General features: G+C 29.8%; 2 protein-coding genes across 2 annotated transcripts; one reads left to right on the top strand and one right to left on the bottom strand.

Moving 5' to 3' along the window:
• Positions 1–635: 635 nt before the first annotated feature.
• On the bottom strand, positions 636–5,225 carry LOC123890994 (GDSL esterase/lipase At1g09390). The gene is made up of 5 exons (XM_045940770.1): positions 4,854–5,225; positions 2,214–2,402; positions 1,887–2,047; positions 1,506–1,770; positions 636–1,187 (listed from the first exon to the last, which is right to left on the bottom strand). Exons 1-5 carry the CDS (start codon positions 5,140–5,142, stop codon positions 955–957), a joined length of 1,137 nt encoding a protein of 378 aa, XP_045796726.1. The 5' UTR covers positions 5,143–5,225; the 3' UTR covers positions 636–954.
• An 8,306-nt stretch (positions 5,226–13,531) lies between these two features.
• LOC123890993 (WAT1-related protein At1g09380-like) lies at positions 13,532–17,080 on the top strand. Its single transcript, XM_045940769.1, has 7 exons — positions 13,532–13,797; positions 14,833–14,895; positions 15,600–15,716; positions 15,818–16,070; positions 16,175–16,333; positions 16,636–16,787; positions 16,897–17,080. The coding sequence occupies exons 1-7, from the start codon at positions 13,616–13,618 to the stop codon at positions 17,078–17,080; spliced, it is 1,110 nt and encodes a 369-aa protein (XP_045796725.1). The 5' UTR covers positions 13,532–13,615.
• The last annotated feature ends 79 nt before the right edge of the window (positions 17,081–17,159 follow it).

Genomic DNA, 17,159 nt, shown 5'->3' with positions numbered 1-17,159 from the left:
ATATATTACAAAGGTAACTGTAACAAAAATTACTGACCATTGTTTACAGAATTATTTATTAATTTTTTTTCATATTACGACATGGTTATGTTAGTTGGGAAGGTTCAAATCCTATTAATTAAGTTTGTAATGTTGACAACATATATTTGCAAGTATTATTTTAATGAATTATTTTAAAACCTATAAACTATAAGTTGCTATATAGAATTAAGAACATGTGTTTAGTACTATGAATTAAAATATTGTCATTTCATTTTTAGTACCACCTACTACCATTAAATTGACATCCACTCAGAGAGGGAATTTTTATGTGCACATTGCATACCCCATTAAGTCATTAACCACTGAAAATCTGGTCAAATAATGGTTCCAGAAGAAACAATAGTCAATACCAAAGGTAAGGATTTAATGGAAACTCTTCTACAACCATATGACAGTGAAATTTACTATGTCTGCAGATTGGTCTACTAAAAATAATAATTGAGGTTCAGTCCCTATTATCTGTTATCTGTAGAGGATTTAGCCATTACAATCTTGAGGGAAAATAATAATTGAGGTTAGCAAATGTGCTTTTTTTTTTACAGAAAAAAGTGCTATAGAGTAATAAAAAATGGTAAATGACTTTTGCTACATGGTTTTATGTTACTTGATCAGTAAATTATTGCTTTCATATATTGTTCATAATAATACTGGCATTGAGGAAAATGCATAAATTTTTCTCAACCATTGTTTATACATAATACAACATCAAACACTCTCCTTTGACAGATAACAAAGACACTGTGATAAGGCTTCAAATTGCATGTCCCTTGATTTCTTAGAGCTTCAGTGTGAGTATGACCAAAAACCTATCCTTGGAGAAGTACAGAGATAGTAATACAACAACAAATGAACTAACCGGAGGTTCACTGTTTTGCACCGTTGTAATGTGCATAATTTGATCACCATAAGATATCAGTTGCGGCAGAAAAAACCAAAAGGTATCCGTGGTGTGGAATAAGCCGTTGAAAGTATCTTAGAAGCTATCCATGTATTTGCAGCCTCTGTATAATGGATTCCATCCCAACTCACATGCTTAGATCCTTCATCACAAACTTGATAACCAGGTTGACCGCATGTCACTCTTACATCAAAATTATAAGGAGGACCTCCATAGCCGCAGCATACACTCAATGGATTTGAGAAACCTAATTGATAATGCATTAACAAACTACATCACAATCATGATAATAATAACACTCAACAATGTTTTTCAGTGGAACATGCAATAACTTGATTCATGTGAAGCGAGAAAATATTCACAAGCATTTTTACGTGTTTGCTTCAACAAGTGTGTGCTGTTGGACTACTTTCCAGATAACTCAATATAAGTTATCTAAATCTATCAATTATGCCATCATAATTTACAGATTGAAAGTGAGGAAAACTTGATTAAAATTAGCATCATAACCGTGAGTCCATTAATAATCGATGCTTAATGAGATGAAAGTGAATGCATGGTTTACCATATTTGGTGGCATTTGTGATGAGGTCATTCTTAATGGCATAAATATCAACATAGACTATGGTAGCATCCTTCAATTCAGTTCTTAGTTTCTGACTTGAATGATACAGCGCTTCGTTAAACAATTTTGCAGCAGAATTGTAACTAGAAAGACATCCAAATGAATCGAGATCTTTCTTCTGAGACAGTACGATTAATTTAGGAAGACAGCCAAAGGGCCCAGTATTGTGTATCCAAAATTTCCTGCCACCTTCATTATACAGACTCTGCATACAGATATAGAAGTGGATCAGTTCTATATTTCACCGTTACGAAACAAAAAAATAGCCGCATAAAGGTGATGAGCAAGTTACTCAACAGTTTGAAAGAACACTAGACTGACCTTAACAGCATTCTCAATTTCAATGATAACTGTTGGGATCCTCTTGGTGACTTGCACATATGATAGACCCTTGGTAAATGAATCAGCAAGGTCATTTTGCCCAATGTCAATCAAGTAGAGTGCATCCCGGAAGCCTGCGTCGTTGATCGCATTTTTTGCACCTATAAGTTTGCATTGCAACAGGTTCATTATTGGATTCAAATTAAGATCATGCATACTAAGAGGAAAATAAATGTAGTAATCAAATATTTCAAACAAGGGCTATAAGGACAGTTACAATAGTTTTTCCAAGTGAAGGAAATAAGATAGCGAACAAAATCTATCTACCTGTGGTAGCAAGTTCGAGGCTACGAGCTTTGAAATGCTGGAACTGCATCACCTGAATATTTAAAGAGAAAGGAACATATTTTGGAAGGGTAGAGGATCCTACCACTGCAAAGTTTGCACCATTTGTGAATGTGGATCCAGACATGGAGTCCAAGTATGGGGTCAAAAATCTTGTATTCAAACTTTGGCCTGCCAAAGGTTTGAAGAAAATTGAAGATTACTACTAATATTGGATATAAAGCATGAACTTGCATCTCAATTCTCAATTTCCTATCACTCAATTTTTACTAGCTGTAAGTTTTTAGTACATCCATTAGTGAGTGGAATTTTTTTTTTTAAAGAAGCTAAATTAGTCCACCCAAATTGGCACAAGAGAGAATCAAACTTGAGATCTTAAGGAGGAGCATACTCCCAGGTCCCAAGCCAATACAACCGGACCAACCCAAGTGGGTTTTAGTGAGTGGAAAATTATTTTCAAAAAATTGGATGTTATCTCATTTCATTCCACCTTATAGTGTCATGCCAAACATAGGCTTACTATTTTTTTTTTTTTTGACGCTTAGGCTTAATACAAAAATTGTTGTAAAATAAAAATTTATTTCTTCATAAACCCACAAGTATACCTGTAATAATTGAAGTTAAAATTCTCGACTAGACATAATCCAAAAGAAAGTTACTACTATTGATTTTGCAAAGTTCAAAAGTGCTTCCATGATTGTCAAAGAAAATCATCACTAAATTTTAGACTCGGTCAGTATACTACGGAGCATTTTTTTTCTTGGCATTGATTTTGTCATTTTCCTTAATATAAATATTATAAGCATTGAGAATGCAAATTAGAGTGGACTGATTGACATCTCATCTTATCTCATCTCACATTAGTAATGATCCGTATCTTTCAAATTTAGACAATTTTTTTTTGTAGAAAACCTATCAAATTTAGACAATTTTTTTTATAAACAAATGTTAGCTGTTAGTATGTTATCGAACTTTGGACCTCCTTAAACTCCAAACTATTTTAATGTCCCAACTTTTTTACCACTGGGCTACACCTTCGGGTTTAAAATGGTCAACACAATTTAAATATGCGAATGTTTAGTAGATAATTAATGAATAAATCCAAACTCATTAGTTACGAACTTACATTGTTGGGTAACGCTAACAAAATTCATTTAATATATAAATTTTTTAAATATAAATTAATATGAAAATATGAAATAACATTGAATTTTGCTCACAAGCATATAAGTTGAGTACACCAAAATAATTTACCCATGATTCATGAATAACCATTCAACACAAAATAATTTCTTATAAAAAAATAGAACTGTGAAAATTAATTTAAAAATGGGCCATTTGTATTGAACAGAAACAGAAACCGAGTGATATCGGTCCATAATGGAAGAATCGAAAAATCCGAAAAAATACGGGCCCCGCCAACTCAGGCTCCCATTTAAATCAAGGGGAAATCAAAGGTCACGTGGTACAGTCAAGATGCAAACGACACCGTATTGGATTTATTAATTAATTAACCAAACTAATCTTAATCTGCATTATTATTACTAGTAAGTACTGTAATCAATGTTGAAACATCTTTAACTTAGGGTCTGTTTGGTTCAAAAAATGAGAGGGGAGGGGAGGGATTTTAATGAAGGGGAGGGGAGGGAAGGGGAGGGAAGGGGAGGGGAGATCTTTTAATTATTTATATGTTTGGTTCAAAAGAGGGAGGGGAGGAATTTTAATTACAAATATGTTTGGTTCACGGGGGGAGGGGAGGGATGATGAAACTAAATTACTTTTTTATCCTTATAATCATATAAGGGTTATCTTAATTTTAAAATTACCCGAATTAAAAATAATTAAATATAAAAACTCGAGAGTCGAAAACTCCACGAATCAAATCATCTATTTTTTTATCTATAAAATTAAACTCTACACAAAAATTTAAATTATTATGTAATTCAATTATCAAAAAAATTATTATGTAGCTCAACCTAACAAAACAATTATAACGTTAAATAAAATGAACAAGAAAGAGAGAAAAAAAAAGCAAAAAGCAAAATAAGATTATATAAAAAATTTGTACAGTACACGTAAAGAAAATGTGTATAAATTTTTTCAAATGTGTTATATGATTATATTTATACAGTAATACATTACATTGCATTTCTACCAAAAAAAAAACATTACATTGCATTGCAACGGAGCAAAATAATTATATGTAGACAGGAGGATAGTTTTGGACTTTTGGTACATAAAAAATTAGTACAAAATTATTTGGAAAATTTGGAAAAAGAAAAACAGATTAGGAACATAAAAAAAATAGGATAGTTTTGGCATTTTAAAATAATGATGAGGACAATTATGTCAATATAATTAGAATTATAATAACACATTCTCTCTCCCCTTCCCTCCCCTCCAAATCCCCCCAATTTGGGGGAAAGCAAAAATTGAGTTTTGGAAGGATTTTGCTCACCTCCTCTCACCTCCCCTCCCCTCCTAAAAATTGAACCAAACACATTTCATTAAAAATATTCTCTCACCTCCCCTCCCATCCCCTCCATTTACCTCGAACCTTTGGATGTGGATAAATAAAGTAAAGTGAGTAATAATTGAAAAGTAACTAAAAGAAAGGCTTACAGAGAAGGTCAATGACGAGGCGTCCATCAGACAAACGACCGGTGGATCTGTGAAAGAAAGTCCGACCATTGGGAAGATTGACAGGAAAACCGAGTCCAGAAACGAGTCCACCCGTGTCCGAGTTTGAATCACCAAACACGAATAGAACTGCTGGTTTATTGCATCCATTGTTATTAACAACACTGACAACTAATGAAGAAGAAGAAGAAAGCATCCATAGAAATAGAAATAGAAATGAGAATAATGGCACACTTTGAATCTGAGAAGAGTTACCGCCATAGCTACTCATAGTGTCGGTTCAGACTTGCCAATCTACCTTTCTGCTTCTACTTCACCACTGCCTAATTACTTGTCATTTTTATACTCATATAAATAATAAATAATAATAATTAAAAAAAATAATTTATATGCAATGTAAATGTAAAATTATTTTACACATGTTTCCAATAATATATCAACACATGATATTTAAAAATATATAATATGTCGTATTATTAAATAATGGATGAAGAAAAAGAATAAACTAGTGTCGAAAAGAATGAGGGAGGCGGCCGAGAGAAATTACATAGATATCGTAATTTATATTCTAGATTTTTTGAATTTAGAGGCAATCATAGATCTTAGCTTATGTTTGGTTTCAATTTTGGAGCAGTCAAAATTGATTCTAGACCCGTAAAATTAATTCTGGCTTGTTTGGTTTCTCAAAAGTAGAATTGATTCTGCCTCCAGAATTGATTCCACTTGAAGCTAAAAATTGTAGCTTCTCATTCTAAAATTGATTTTTACACTCAAATTTTTTGTTCAACTCACTTTTGTATGAATATATACAAACATAAATCAATTCTATCAAACTCAATTCTATCAAAATCAATTCTGTCAAACTTAATTATGTCAAAATCAATTCTGTCCACAGCAGAACCAAACACATACTTAGTATTTTCAACTGCTCGTTTTTTAGGTAAGATATATATCACCTAGTTTGTCTGCTTTTGATTGTTAAGAGGTACGGCTTCAATATTAAAAATGGATTATAATAAAAAATATTTTTTATTTAAATTGTAAATAATATAAAAACACTTATAAGTTAATTATTATTGTATATAAAATATAAAAAAATGTCCTAGTTAAAGACTAAATTTGATGTAAAGATTGTAATTGTTCTGGTGTTTGAGTTTGTGAATGAGTGATACATATAATGAGTTTCAATTTTTAGGTTTTTTAAAAACAAAATATGGGTTTGATGCACATTTGAAAATTTGAACCAGATACATTACACACAAAAACATCACACTCTACTGTTGATATATTGATGCATGTTTGATATTTTACGAAAATTGATAATATACAATTATTATTACAAGGCGTCACAATTTGGAGGGATGTCGTCGCACACTCTACTACACATGAGTGTGGGCCAGACCTGACCCTTAGAAGAATTAGAGGTATTTATCTAATAACTAATATAAGAATAAGTCACATTATAAATTTGTATTTGTTATCGATAAACTATTGTTTTTTTACTTCACATTCTTGAAAGGGTAATCTATAAAAGGTATATGCTGCTTCTTCTTCTTTTAAAAGAAGTTTTCAAAGTTAAAATTATTGAAAAATTACTTTTTTTAACAACAAAATATATTATTATAAATAACCGGTCTATGTACAAGACGGACAGAGGCCGGGAGAAACGGAACTGCAAAAACAAAGGCGCCGTATATATACGGAACACCAATGAATAAAACTAAAACCAACACCACCTAATGGAGGTCAACTTCTAATCTCATACTTAGAAAGACACTCCTCAGCCCCAAACCACGAAAGAAGACACCAACCCGACCCAAAGATATGCCACTAGACTCTAACTCCGATCTCGAAGCAAGAATGATCGGTCCATCAGAATCCAAAAAGCGTCTCCTCGAGCTAAAATTGATGGAACAACGGTAGAAAGAAAGTCTAGGCAGATAAGTCTCAGCTCGTAGTCTAACCATTTTATGTATTAAAAAAAATATGAACATATTAATGGAAACACAATTATTTGTTACTTTACATTTTGAAATATTTGTAGAAATTGTTTTATATGAATATTATATATTAAATAAAAAATCAATATTTTTCGAGAATTCATTTTTTTTTATCTTACTTATTAGTTATAGCCCAAATTATAAGTTCATCTCTAAGCAAACAAAATCTCATAAACGCCCCTAAATTTAAACTTAATTTTATATATACTACTCAAATTTCCCTGGCCATAAATTAAGCTTAGTGCCTTAATAATAATAGGTTGTTATATAACACCAACACGGAAAAAATGAGGAGTGCCGGTTTTTACATATAAAAAAAAATTAAAATTATTTTACACGTGCATTCAATAATATACCGACACATCATGTATGGTAATTAAAAACACATGATGTGTCACATTCATTAAATGATGTGACAACGCGTCATTGAATGTAAGTGTAAAAAAAATTTACACCGATAGTGCACAACAATTAAACTCTAAAAAAAATACAATTCTCATGCAATCTGAAAAGAAATAGGAGAGTGTAAAGTGTAAACTTCTTTTTTTCATAATAAAATGCTAATAACCCTTGCTTGCTTGAGTTGTGTAATTGTTGCATAAATTATGCATAATTTCTCGCAAACAAAATAAATAACTGGATTCTTTGAAGTTGAGGTTTTTCATTGTTCACATTGACCATGTGTTATTGAGGTAGAGTATCTTGTGATTACATGTGTGAACAAAATTATGTTGATTTCTATAATAAAATGTGTGAAAACTAAAATATTATTCGTTGAGTTGTACTAACTACATGCGTAGATAAGTTTTTTTTTGAACAATTTTTTTAAAATATGGTAGTACTATTTTGAGACGAAATGAGCAGCAACAAAAAGTAAAATGAGTTAGTTTATTCAAAAAAATGACATTGATTTATGAAAATACTTGTAAAATATTGTTGATTTACTCATTTGTTCCAAAATAACATATTCATTTGTAAAAAAAGTTGTCCCGAAATGAATTATCCATTTTAATTTTTACTATAATAATATTATTTCTTTTCAATGTTTACATCTAATTAGGGTTGGGAACATGTCAGGTCAGGTCTTGATAGGCTTGAGCCTAGCCTACGATTTTTCTTTAGGCCCGAGCCTGGCCTACGGCTTATCAAATGTTATTTATTTTGGCCTGACCTGAGTCTTTTTAAAGTCTGGCCTGACCTTGTAGCCTATTTAAAAGTCCGTGTTACATAAATGTCTCTATATAATATTTTTAAATAGGCTAAACAGACCTTAAAAGTCTATTTCACATTTAAACTTTTATAATTTCTTCAACATTAAGAAAAAGCTAATAAAATGATTAGCACAATAATTAAAAGTTAATAAAATAACAAATATGATTAAATAATAATATATATTTTCTTTGGCAAAAAAAATAAAATAAAATTATATAAATAATAATTAAATATAAACATGTCGGCCTGCCTATCAGGTTTTGTAGGCTTTTTTAGAAGCATGAGTCTGACCTATTTATGTAAACAGACTTTTTTCAAAGCCTAAACCTGTCATTTTTAATAAACAGGTCAGGCCAGGCCAGACTTGCACAGGCCAGGCCGAAGGCGCCTGTAGGCCGCCTGACCTATTCCCAACCCTACATCTAATATTAATAACACCAAATCTTGAGAACATGAGACCTTTTACATCTGAACTCTTTAAACCCTTTATATCTGACCTCTTTAAACCTTTAACTCAAACCAGTTGAACTACTCACCTACTCATCAATAACTTACTCTTTACATTTATGAATTGCGCAAACAAGCATTTTTTATTTATGAAAGTGTAATTCGCTATCAAACTCGTGTACTTGCATATACAGTAGAAACTCTTTAAATTAATAATGTTAGGACCGGAAAAATTTATTAATTTAGAGAGTTATTAATTTATCGATAAATTAATAATTATTAATTTAAAGAGTTTTTAAGTAATTATACTATACATACCAAACAAAAAGACAAATTAGTTTATGTCACTTAGAATTACGTTGTAGCGAACCTTGGGACTCAACGTAAATTAGTAACTACTGTGTTCATATGCATTGGAAAACAGACAACTATTGAATCATATTTCAATAGAGTGTAATATATTTTTTCCAGTTTTATGAATTATTAATTTATGATTTTCTTGGGACTGAAAATTATAAAGGGATCTCCCAAAAAATTATTATCTAATTATTTTATCGAGTTTTTCAATTTTTTACATTGGCCCAAGTCGGGATCGGACAAATTTATTATTTTAGAGAGTTTATTAATTTACCGAGTATTAATTTAAAGAGTTTCTACTATATAGTAGTATGAAATAATTGTAAATACATTCCTAACCTTTTTTTTTCTGAGCGATTTTATAGACTAATTTGACAAACAAAAAATATACTATTTGATAACTAAAGATAGATTCAATGGTAAAATCTTTTTATTTTACTTTTATATCAACTTTAAATTACCCAAGATAATTACAATGAATAAAAGATAACCAGATAGCAAACTTCGCCACTAAACTTTTCTGTATAGAAAAATCCAACCTACTGAAAATTACATCAGTTCTAGTTTGTAAATTTGTTAATAATTATACTCTTTGAAGACAAAATAGTGGTTTGTCATATGGTCGTATAGTCAATTATTTTGTAGAATAGGAGTTCTAAAAATGAAACCAGAGCTAGAGATTATATGTTGATAAATACTACCAAAGAGATATCTTCAAAAAATAGCGTTGTTGTTTTTTCTTTGGGACAGAAATAAGCAGCATTATTATAGAGTTCAGATCTATTCCATTAATAATAAGCATGATTCATAATACAATACATTGTTCGCAAAAGTGGCGGAACTGGAAAATAATTTTTGGGTGGGCCGCAAAAAAATTATAATATTTAAATTAAATATAAAAATTATATTTCATACAAAAATTAAATTTAGAATAAATATAAATTTTACCATAAAATTAAATTTCACGCTCTAAATAATATTCGACGTGTTCCAAATGACTTGAAAAATTATCAATGATTTATTTTAAATTAATATTTATATAAGTTGGATCATCAAACAATTATATATTTTATTGCTTAAAAGATAATAATTATTTTTAATTGAAAATAGTTGTGCTTTTTTTATAAAAGAAAAATAAAATTGTCTATATATATATATATATATATATATATATATATATATACATGAAAATTAACATTTTATGAAAAAATGTGTTTGGTTAAGTGGTTTGAGGAATTGTTTTGTTCTCAAACTCTCCATGGGTTCAAATTATGGACATGAATTTTTTAAAAGAAAAGAAGAAAATGCAAAAAATATGAGAAGAGGGAGTTGAACACAGGACCTCTTGCCATAAAACCATGCTACCGACCACTAGGCCAAAATCCCAGTTTAATATATTTCTCCCACTAAGCCTATATATAGTAGATAGGTATAATTTTATAAAGCTACCAAGGGAATTTAAGTAATTTCACATTTTTTGGGGGTGGGTCATGGCCCTCCCAGCCCCCCTAGGTCCGCTGATGGTTCGCAATCACATGAATACAAAATACTAATAATAATCATGAAATTAGTTAATTTTTATTGGTGTACGTTTGCCTCGTTTTTCTGCAGGTTGCTATTTTTTTTTAGTTGTATCTTTGAATTAGAATACTAGTACTTCTTGTACACATTTTTCTTGGTTTACCTTTGTTTTTGGTTTTCATTAATACAGTATATTTTATTATTCAGATTTTAGTTTTTTTTAGTGTAAATGGGATATCTCATACAACTACAAAGACAAATGTCTCAAATACATACATATTATATCTTATATAATTTGTGTATCATAATTTATAATTATATTTGTTATTTATCATTTATATTATATAAATAAGTATTTAATTGATATGCATTGATAGTGTAAAAATATTTATATTGTTGAACAATTATAAGTGTTGGATTATTAAAAATATAACCTTTTAATTAAAAAATAAGTTGGTCCTAGTGGTAAGAGTTTTGAGTCCTTTAAACAAGTGGTCAAAAGTTCAATATTTAACACTTGTGTATGAATAAAATTTAATTGAGAGGGAATATCTCATTTTTTGTGCTACACAGATTCCTCGAAGACGATTAGCCAGGCACTGATAACCGAACAAAGATGAAAACATCGTAAATATAATATGATAATTAACATAAATTTTTTTACATGGACGGTGAAAACAAAAATAATCTCTATCAATAAATAAATTAATTTTTATTATTTTACTATTTTTCGGTCTCCGGTATGATAAGTTTCTGGATCCGTCTCTGTCCACGTTACTAATCTCATGAATTTTGTAAGACACAAATGAGCGTCTAACTCTCTATAAAAGTGTTAACATTGTTGCATGTCGAAACTCGATATAAAACTCAAAATCCTTGTTACTTTTAAAAATGTGTGACTTATACTCCTTAAACCAATGTTTTAAAAAGTGGACCGAATCGGTTAAACTGAAAATCGGAGGGTCGCCGATCTGGTCTGATAGTTGGACTGAATATGCTATTGATCTGGAAGGAACCGAAGTGAACTGGTCAAAACCGGAAAAAATCGATGAACCGAGGATTTTTTCAAATCGGCCGATTCAATGCTTATTAATTTTTAAAAGAGCAAAACAACATTATTTTAATTTTTTTTTCTTTTTGAAAAAATACTACTATTAAAATTGAGATTAGAAAATCAGAGAGTGATAACTAATACAATTCATACAAATATGAGAGTTAGATTTTGATTAAAATTTATTTGGGTTTATACTATTTTGTTGTGTGTGTAATGACTATGTTTTAAAATTTGAATTTAACGAATGAACTTGTGAAATTATTGGATTTTAAAACTTTCACATTTTTTAAGGGTCATGAATTTTTTTAGAGAGTGAGTCATCATGTTCGACCTGGTTTAATACCTATATGATTTTGTTATAGAGATTGATTTATTCAATTTAGTTATTCGATTTTATGTGATTTATTTCTAATAGTTGGACTAATGAAGTAATACTCTCACCGATTTGATATCCAACCTGAATTTTAAAAGATTGCCTTAAACAATTACTCCAGTGACAAACATTCGTGTAAAGTTTTCTTGTATTTAGTGTAATTAATATATATATTTCTCTTAATAATTTATTAATTTCACAACACGTATATGTACGTGACAAATGTGATGTGACGTATATAGACGATGATTAATTATAGGCATACATATGGAGAAGTTTGAAATGTAGACGGAAAAATGATTTTGAAGCAAATGTCTATATGAGTATATATTCGTGTAGCTCAATTAAAACGTTTATTCATAATTAGAAGCAAACCTCTCGTGAAGGTAAGTGAAGCTGAAGAAGGTAAGATGAGACAAACCCTATAGACTATAGTGTGAGTGAGTGGAGAAGAGTATTTTCATTTTCATACATAGAGCACTTTACTAGCTAGTACTACTAGAAGATACCGGTTGAGTCTTAACTCTTAACTGCACCCCCACAAATATTTACTACTAACACTGCATGCATTAGAATTCATTTCCCAAGAAAAAAATTAAATAACGTAATTAATTTGGCATTGAAGCTTGAAACAATAGCAACCTTGAAAAGCTGAAATTGAAACTTGTTTCTTTTTCTTAATATGAAAAACAGCTTAATTCATGGAAGAGAAGCATTAAGCATCATCATGCAATTGTTGGCAAACAGTTGTTAACGTAGAATAAGGTAGCTAAGGTATAGCCCTAGCCCTATGGTAGGGTGGAAAATGCAAGTGATCGATATTAACATGAATGAATATAATGTGATGGGACCATCTTTATTTATTGTGTTTTGTCCAACTATGCTTATGACTTCAAATTCACTTACATTGCCAGCTATAGTAGATACTGTACTGTACACTCCTTTCATTTCTAAACCGTTTTCATTCATTGGTTAAATTTGAACTCAAAATTTAATTTTATTAATTGCTACTTCTCCATTCCACCACAATGAGGGACACAGTTGTTCTTTTTTCCTGCACTTTTATAGTAAAAATTTATTCCATTTCTTACGCAATGAGTGACATAGTAATACTATTTGAAATTTAACATGTAAAATAAATTTGTTTTGTTTGTAAATTATAACGAGGAAAATGCTAATATGTGTCTTTAGTGCATATGTCAATGAACTAAATAAATAAATATGTATATTAAAAGGTGTGCGTTTAAATTTTTAAAGATTAAACTGTTATATTTTTTATTATAAATTTTTTATATTTTATTTATTTAAGATATGTTCTTAGGGTACACGTTAATACGACCGAATGCATTCAAAAATAATTTGTGTATATCATGTGTGAGTGAAGGGATTTGGAAGTATACCTAGTTAACAAATGAGTAGTTGCTTGAAGACTCTAAATGAAGTGAAAGCTTCCAACCTTGTACATAAGCAAAATGTGTAGCAAGAAATCGATTGTAACCGTTTCTTTTTTCCTTAAAAAAAATTAGGAAAAAATTGTTGCAAACGTTTTTTGGACTCTTTTTATCACGCACCTTGTCATAACTCACACACTTTATAAAAACTCACACACTTTCTAACAATTAATTCATACCTATCTTTTCCTATATATACAACCCCCCTCTCTCACATTTCATATGTACTAGCACACATTTCCTCGTTTCTCTTCTGTTTAACACTCTCTACACAAAGTTTGATATCAAAGAGAGTGTGAAACAGAAAAAACTTTAGAGAGGAAAAAAAAATGGCAAGTGTTGCTAGTTTCATTCCATTAATATTTATGTTTCTTACTCAATTAGCCTATGCTGGAATGAATATTACCTCAAAGCTTGCTATTCTTGGTGGCATGAACCCTCTTATCCTTGTTGCTTATCGTCAAATCTTTGGAACTATTGCCATTGCTCCCTTTGCATATTTTCTTGAACGGTAATATTAATATGTATATGTTATATATATATATATATATACATGCATGCATATGCAAAAAAACTGAATATAATATATATTTATGTAACGTTTTTTTCTTTCTTTCTTTTTATTATAGTTCTATATTTACATAATACATGCATGCATCAATGATGTTTATTAAGATTCCTACCTCAACTCTAAAAAACGGGCTAGTAAAATAACCACTGCCTCTACTTATAAATTCACAGTCAAACTATCATATCTGATGTAGGACTCTTAACAATGTTCATTTTCAAAATTACAAGTAGAAGTTTGATGGACATCGATTTTGACTAGGAGTTTAATATTGTCCGTTAATGTCATGTTATTTTTTACATTTAATTTTTAAATTAATTTTATCTACAAAATACCGACAACTAACAAAACTTCATGATATTAAACATTTTCTTTAAAATATTAATTAGAAGTACATTTTTTTACATGTTTAGGGGTTCTTAGATCTTCTTGTGGTGTTGGATTAAAAATGTTTAACTTTTAGCGTGCCTTCTTGTAGAGTTGTGTGTGTTTTTAGAGGTTATTAGATCTTAGTAGATCTACTTTTGATATCCTTTATATTCTAATTTTCTTTTGTTCGTTTTGCATATTATATAAAATATTATTTGCCATTAAAAAAAATGTTTATGTAAAATTTCCGTCTTTTCAAATTATTGTAAAAATCTTCACGTTATGATGGTACACGTTTAACATTTTGTTTCTCAATGTTTATAGCTATAATACTAATGAGCAAAATGTGTAGAGTTTTAGTTATCATGATTTCAATAATGCCAATATTTCCATTTAGTTAAACATCATATTTTTGTCTTACTTCTAACAGAAAATTGTTCGGTGTAAATTGTCGTGTTGTTAATTACTGGCATCATGCATTACTTACTTTTGTGATTTTAATTTAAGATGAGGATAAAAAAAAAAAATGCACTATATATAGGTTGCTACACATAAGATTGATATTTTATGTCACGTTTTATTAAGTATTATTTTTTGTCCCTTCTTTAGGGATATGGTTCCAAGGATGACAAAGCGCATTATGGTTCAGATTTTGTTATCTTCCATCACAGGGTAATCTTTTGACATTTCTACTTTATGCTCATATTGCAACCTTTTTTGTTTTATTTACTTAATCCACTATAAAATACATCATCATATACAGTGTAATTGATTTAGAGATCAAAAAGTCAAATTGATCACTAGTTTAGTGACATTTTATAAATTTATCAAATGTAGTGTATGTTTGAATTTACGGTGAATTTCGTGCTGACTTGAAGTTTTAAAATATATATTGAGTGAATATAATATACAAACGCTTCTTTGAAATTGCGAAAATCCTCGAATATCTCCAAATTTTTTCAAAAGGTTAAATATCCCTTTTGAAATTGTGTTATGTCTGTTAAATTATTTCTACCTTTGATTACTCTATCAATGGTGATGACGCGGAGATAACCAGTGGCGGAGTTAGGGAATTTTTAAAGTTTGGACAAAGTCTCAATTTCATACAAAAAATAAAAATCAATTTTGAACAAAATATCTCAATTTTGCCTTAAAATAATTTCTAAAATTTCAATTTTGTCTTAAAATACCAAAAAAAATTTATCAAAAAAAACTGATGGTGAAAAAAAAAAAACTATGTACTAAATATGTGTCAAAAAAAAAAACTATGTACTAAATATTCAATTGCAAAATTTGGTTGCTAAAGATAATTTTCAATTATTTAATACAATTTAGACTTAAAACAAAGTGTTGAGTATACATTTATATGAATGCAGAGTAACAGGAAATCAAGTTCTGTATTTCGTGGGGCTAAAATATTCAACAGCAACAATTGCATGTGCACTCACCAATTTGCTCCCAGCTTTTACATTTGTTCTTGCAATCTTATTCAGGTAATTAATTAGTAGAAAATACTGATTTTAAAATTAAGAAATTTTCTAATTAATTAATTAATTAATTAATTAATTAATTTTATTATTGGTGATTGTGGTAGACAAGAGAAATTGGGAATAAAGACGAAGAGTGGTGTAGCAAAGGTTGTAGGAACCATTTTGTGTGTTGGTGGAGCAATACTTTTATCATTTTACCATGGAAAAGTAATTAGTATTCCAGACTCAAGTATTCATTGGAGTTATGCACAAAGAGTTCAAGGTGGTAGTGGTGGTGATTCCTCCTCAAACTCCCTTGTTGGCCCTATTGCTTTAATTCTTAGCGCTCTTATTTGGTCATTATGGTTCATCATTCAAGTAAGCAATGCAATAATATTATAACTACTATTTAGTATGAATTAATTAACAAAAAATTAATTAATACTAATATATATACTTTTGTTAATTAATTATATTTTCAGGCAGATATGTGCAGGACTTTTCCAGTACCATATACAAGCACAGCATACATGTTATTCTTAGCAAGTTTTCAATGTGTGATCATTGCTTTGTTTTTTGATCATAGTGTCTCATCTTGGTCACTCGTTGATACTATGAGACTTACCTCTTCTCTTTATTCGGTAACTACATTCATTTAATTAATTAATTGCTTTTATTTGTTCACATAGTTTAATTTAACTATTCAAGCTAGTACACTATATGTAGTACTATTATTTAAAAATTCCTCAACCCACCCCTCATGTTTCTTTTTCACCCCCCAAAATTTCGGAAAATACGTTACAAAGTGTTTTTTTAGTGTAAAATTTACACAAAAAAAAATCGGAAAACGTTTTCCGAAACGAAAAGAGAAATTCAGGGGTGGGTTGAGAAATTTTCGTATTATTTATTTATATATAATATATGGTGCTAATTTTGATTTCAGGGAGTAATTTGCACTGGGCTTACATATTGTATACTTTCATGGACCATTGAAAAGAAAGGCCCACTCTATGTGTCTGTATTTACCCCAATGCAGCTTATTCTCACAGCTATGATTAGTTGGGCTTTTCTCCGGGAGAAATTATTCCTTGGAACGTAAGAAATTTATTTATTTATTTATTTTATAATTATATTATGTGCAATTTAATTTGACTAATTACATAATTAATTACCTACTCATCATCTATATTATAATTTGATGCAGGGCTATAGGGTCTGTTCTGATAGTTGGTGGGCTTTATGCTGTTTTATGGGGAAAGAGCAAAGAGATGGATAGTAACAGAGTGGATGATGCTACTGATGATGAAGCATTGCCACAAGAAGGAATTAAGAAGAATGATATGGAAATGCAATCTTATTTACCATCCAATGGTAACGGCCACATATGAGATCATTATTAGATATCATGTTATTAGTATTATTATTAGTACTTAATTAATATATTTACTAGAACTTTGACTCATGCGG

The sequence above is a fragment of the Trifolium pratense genome, linkage group LG6, assembly GCF_020283565.1.
Source record: "Trifolium pratense cultivar HEN17-A07 linkage group LG6, ARS_RC_1.1, whole genome shotgun sequence".
Classification (NCBI taxonomy): Eukaryota; Viridiplantae; Streptophyta; class Magnoliopsida; order Fabales; family Fabaceae; genus Trifolium; species Trifolium pratense.
The sequence above is the reverse complement of the archived record's forward strand: the minus strand, read 5'-3'. Positions and strand labels throughout refer to the sequence as shown.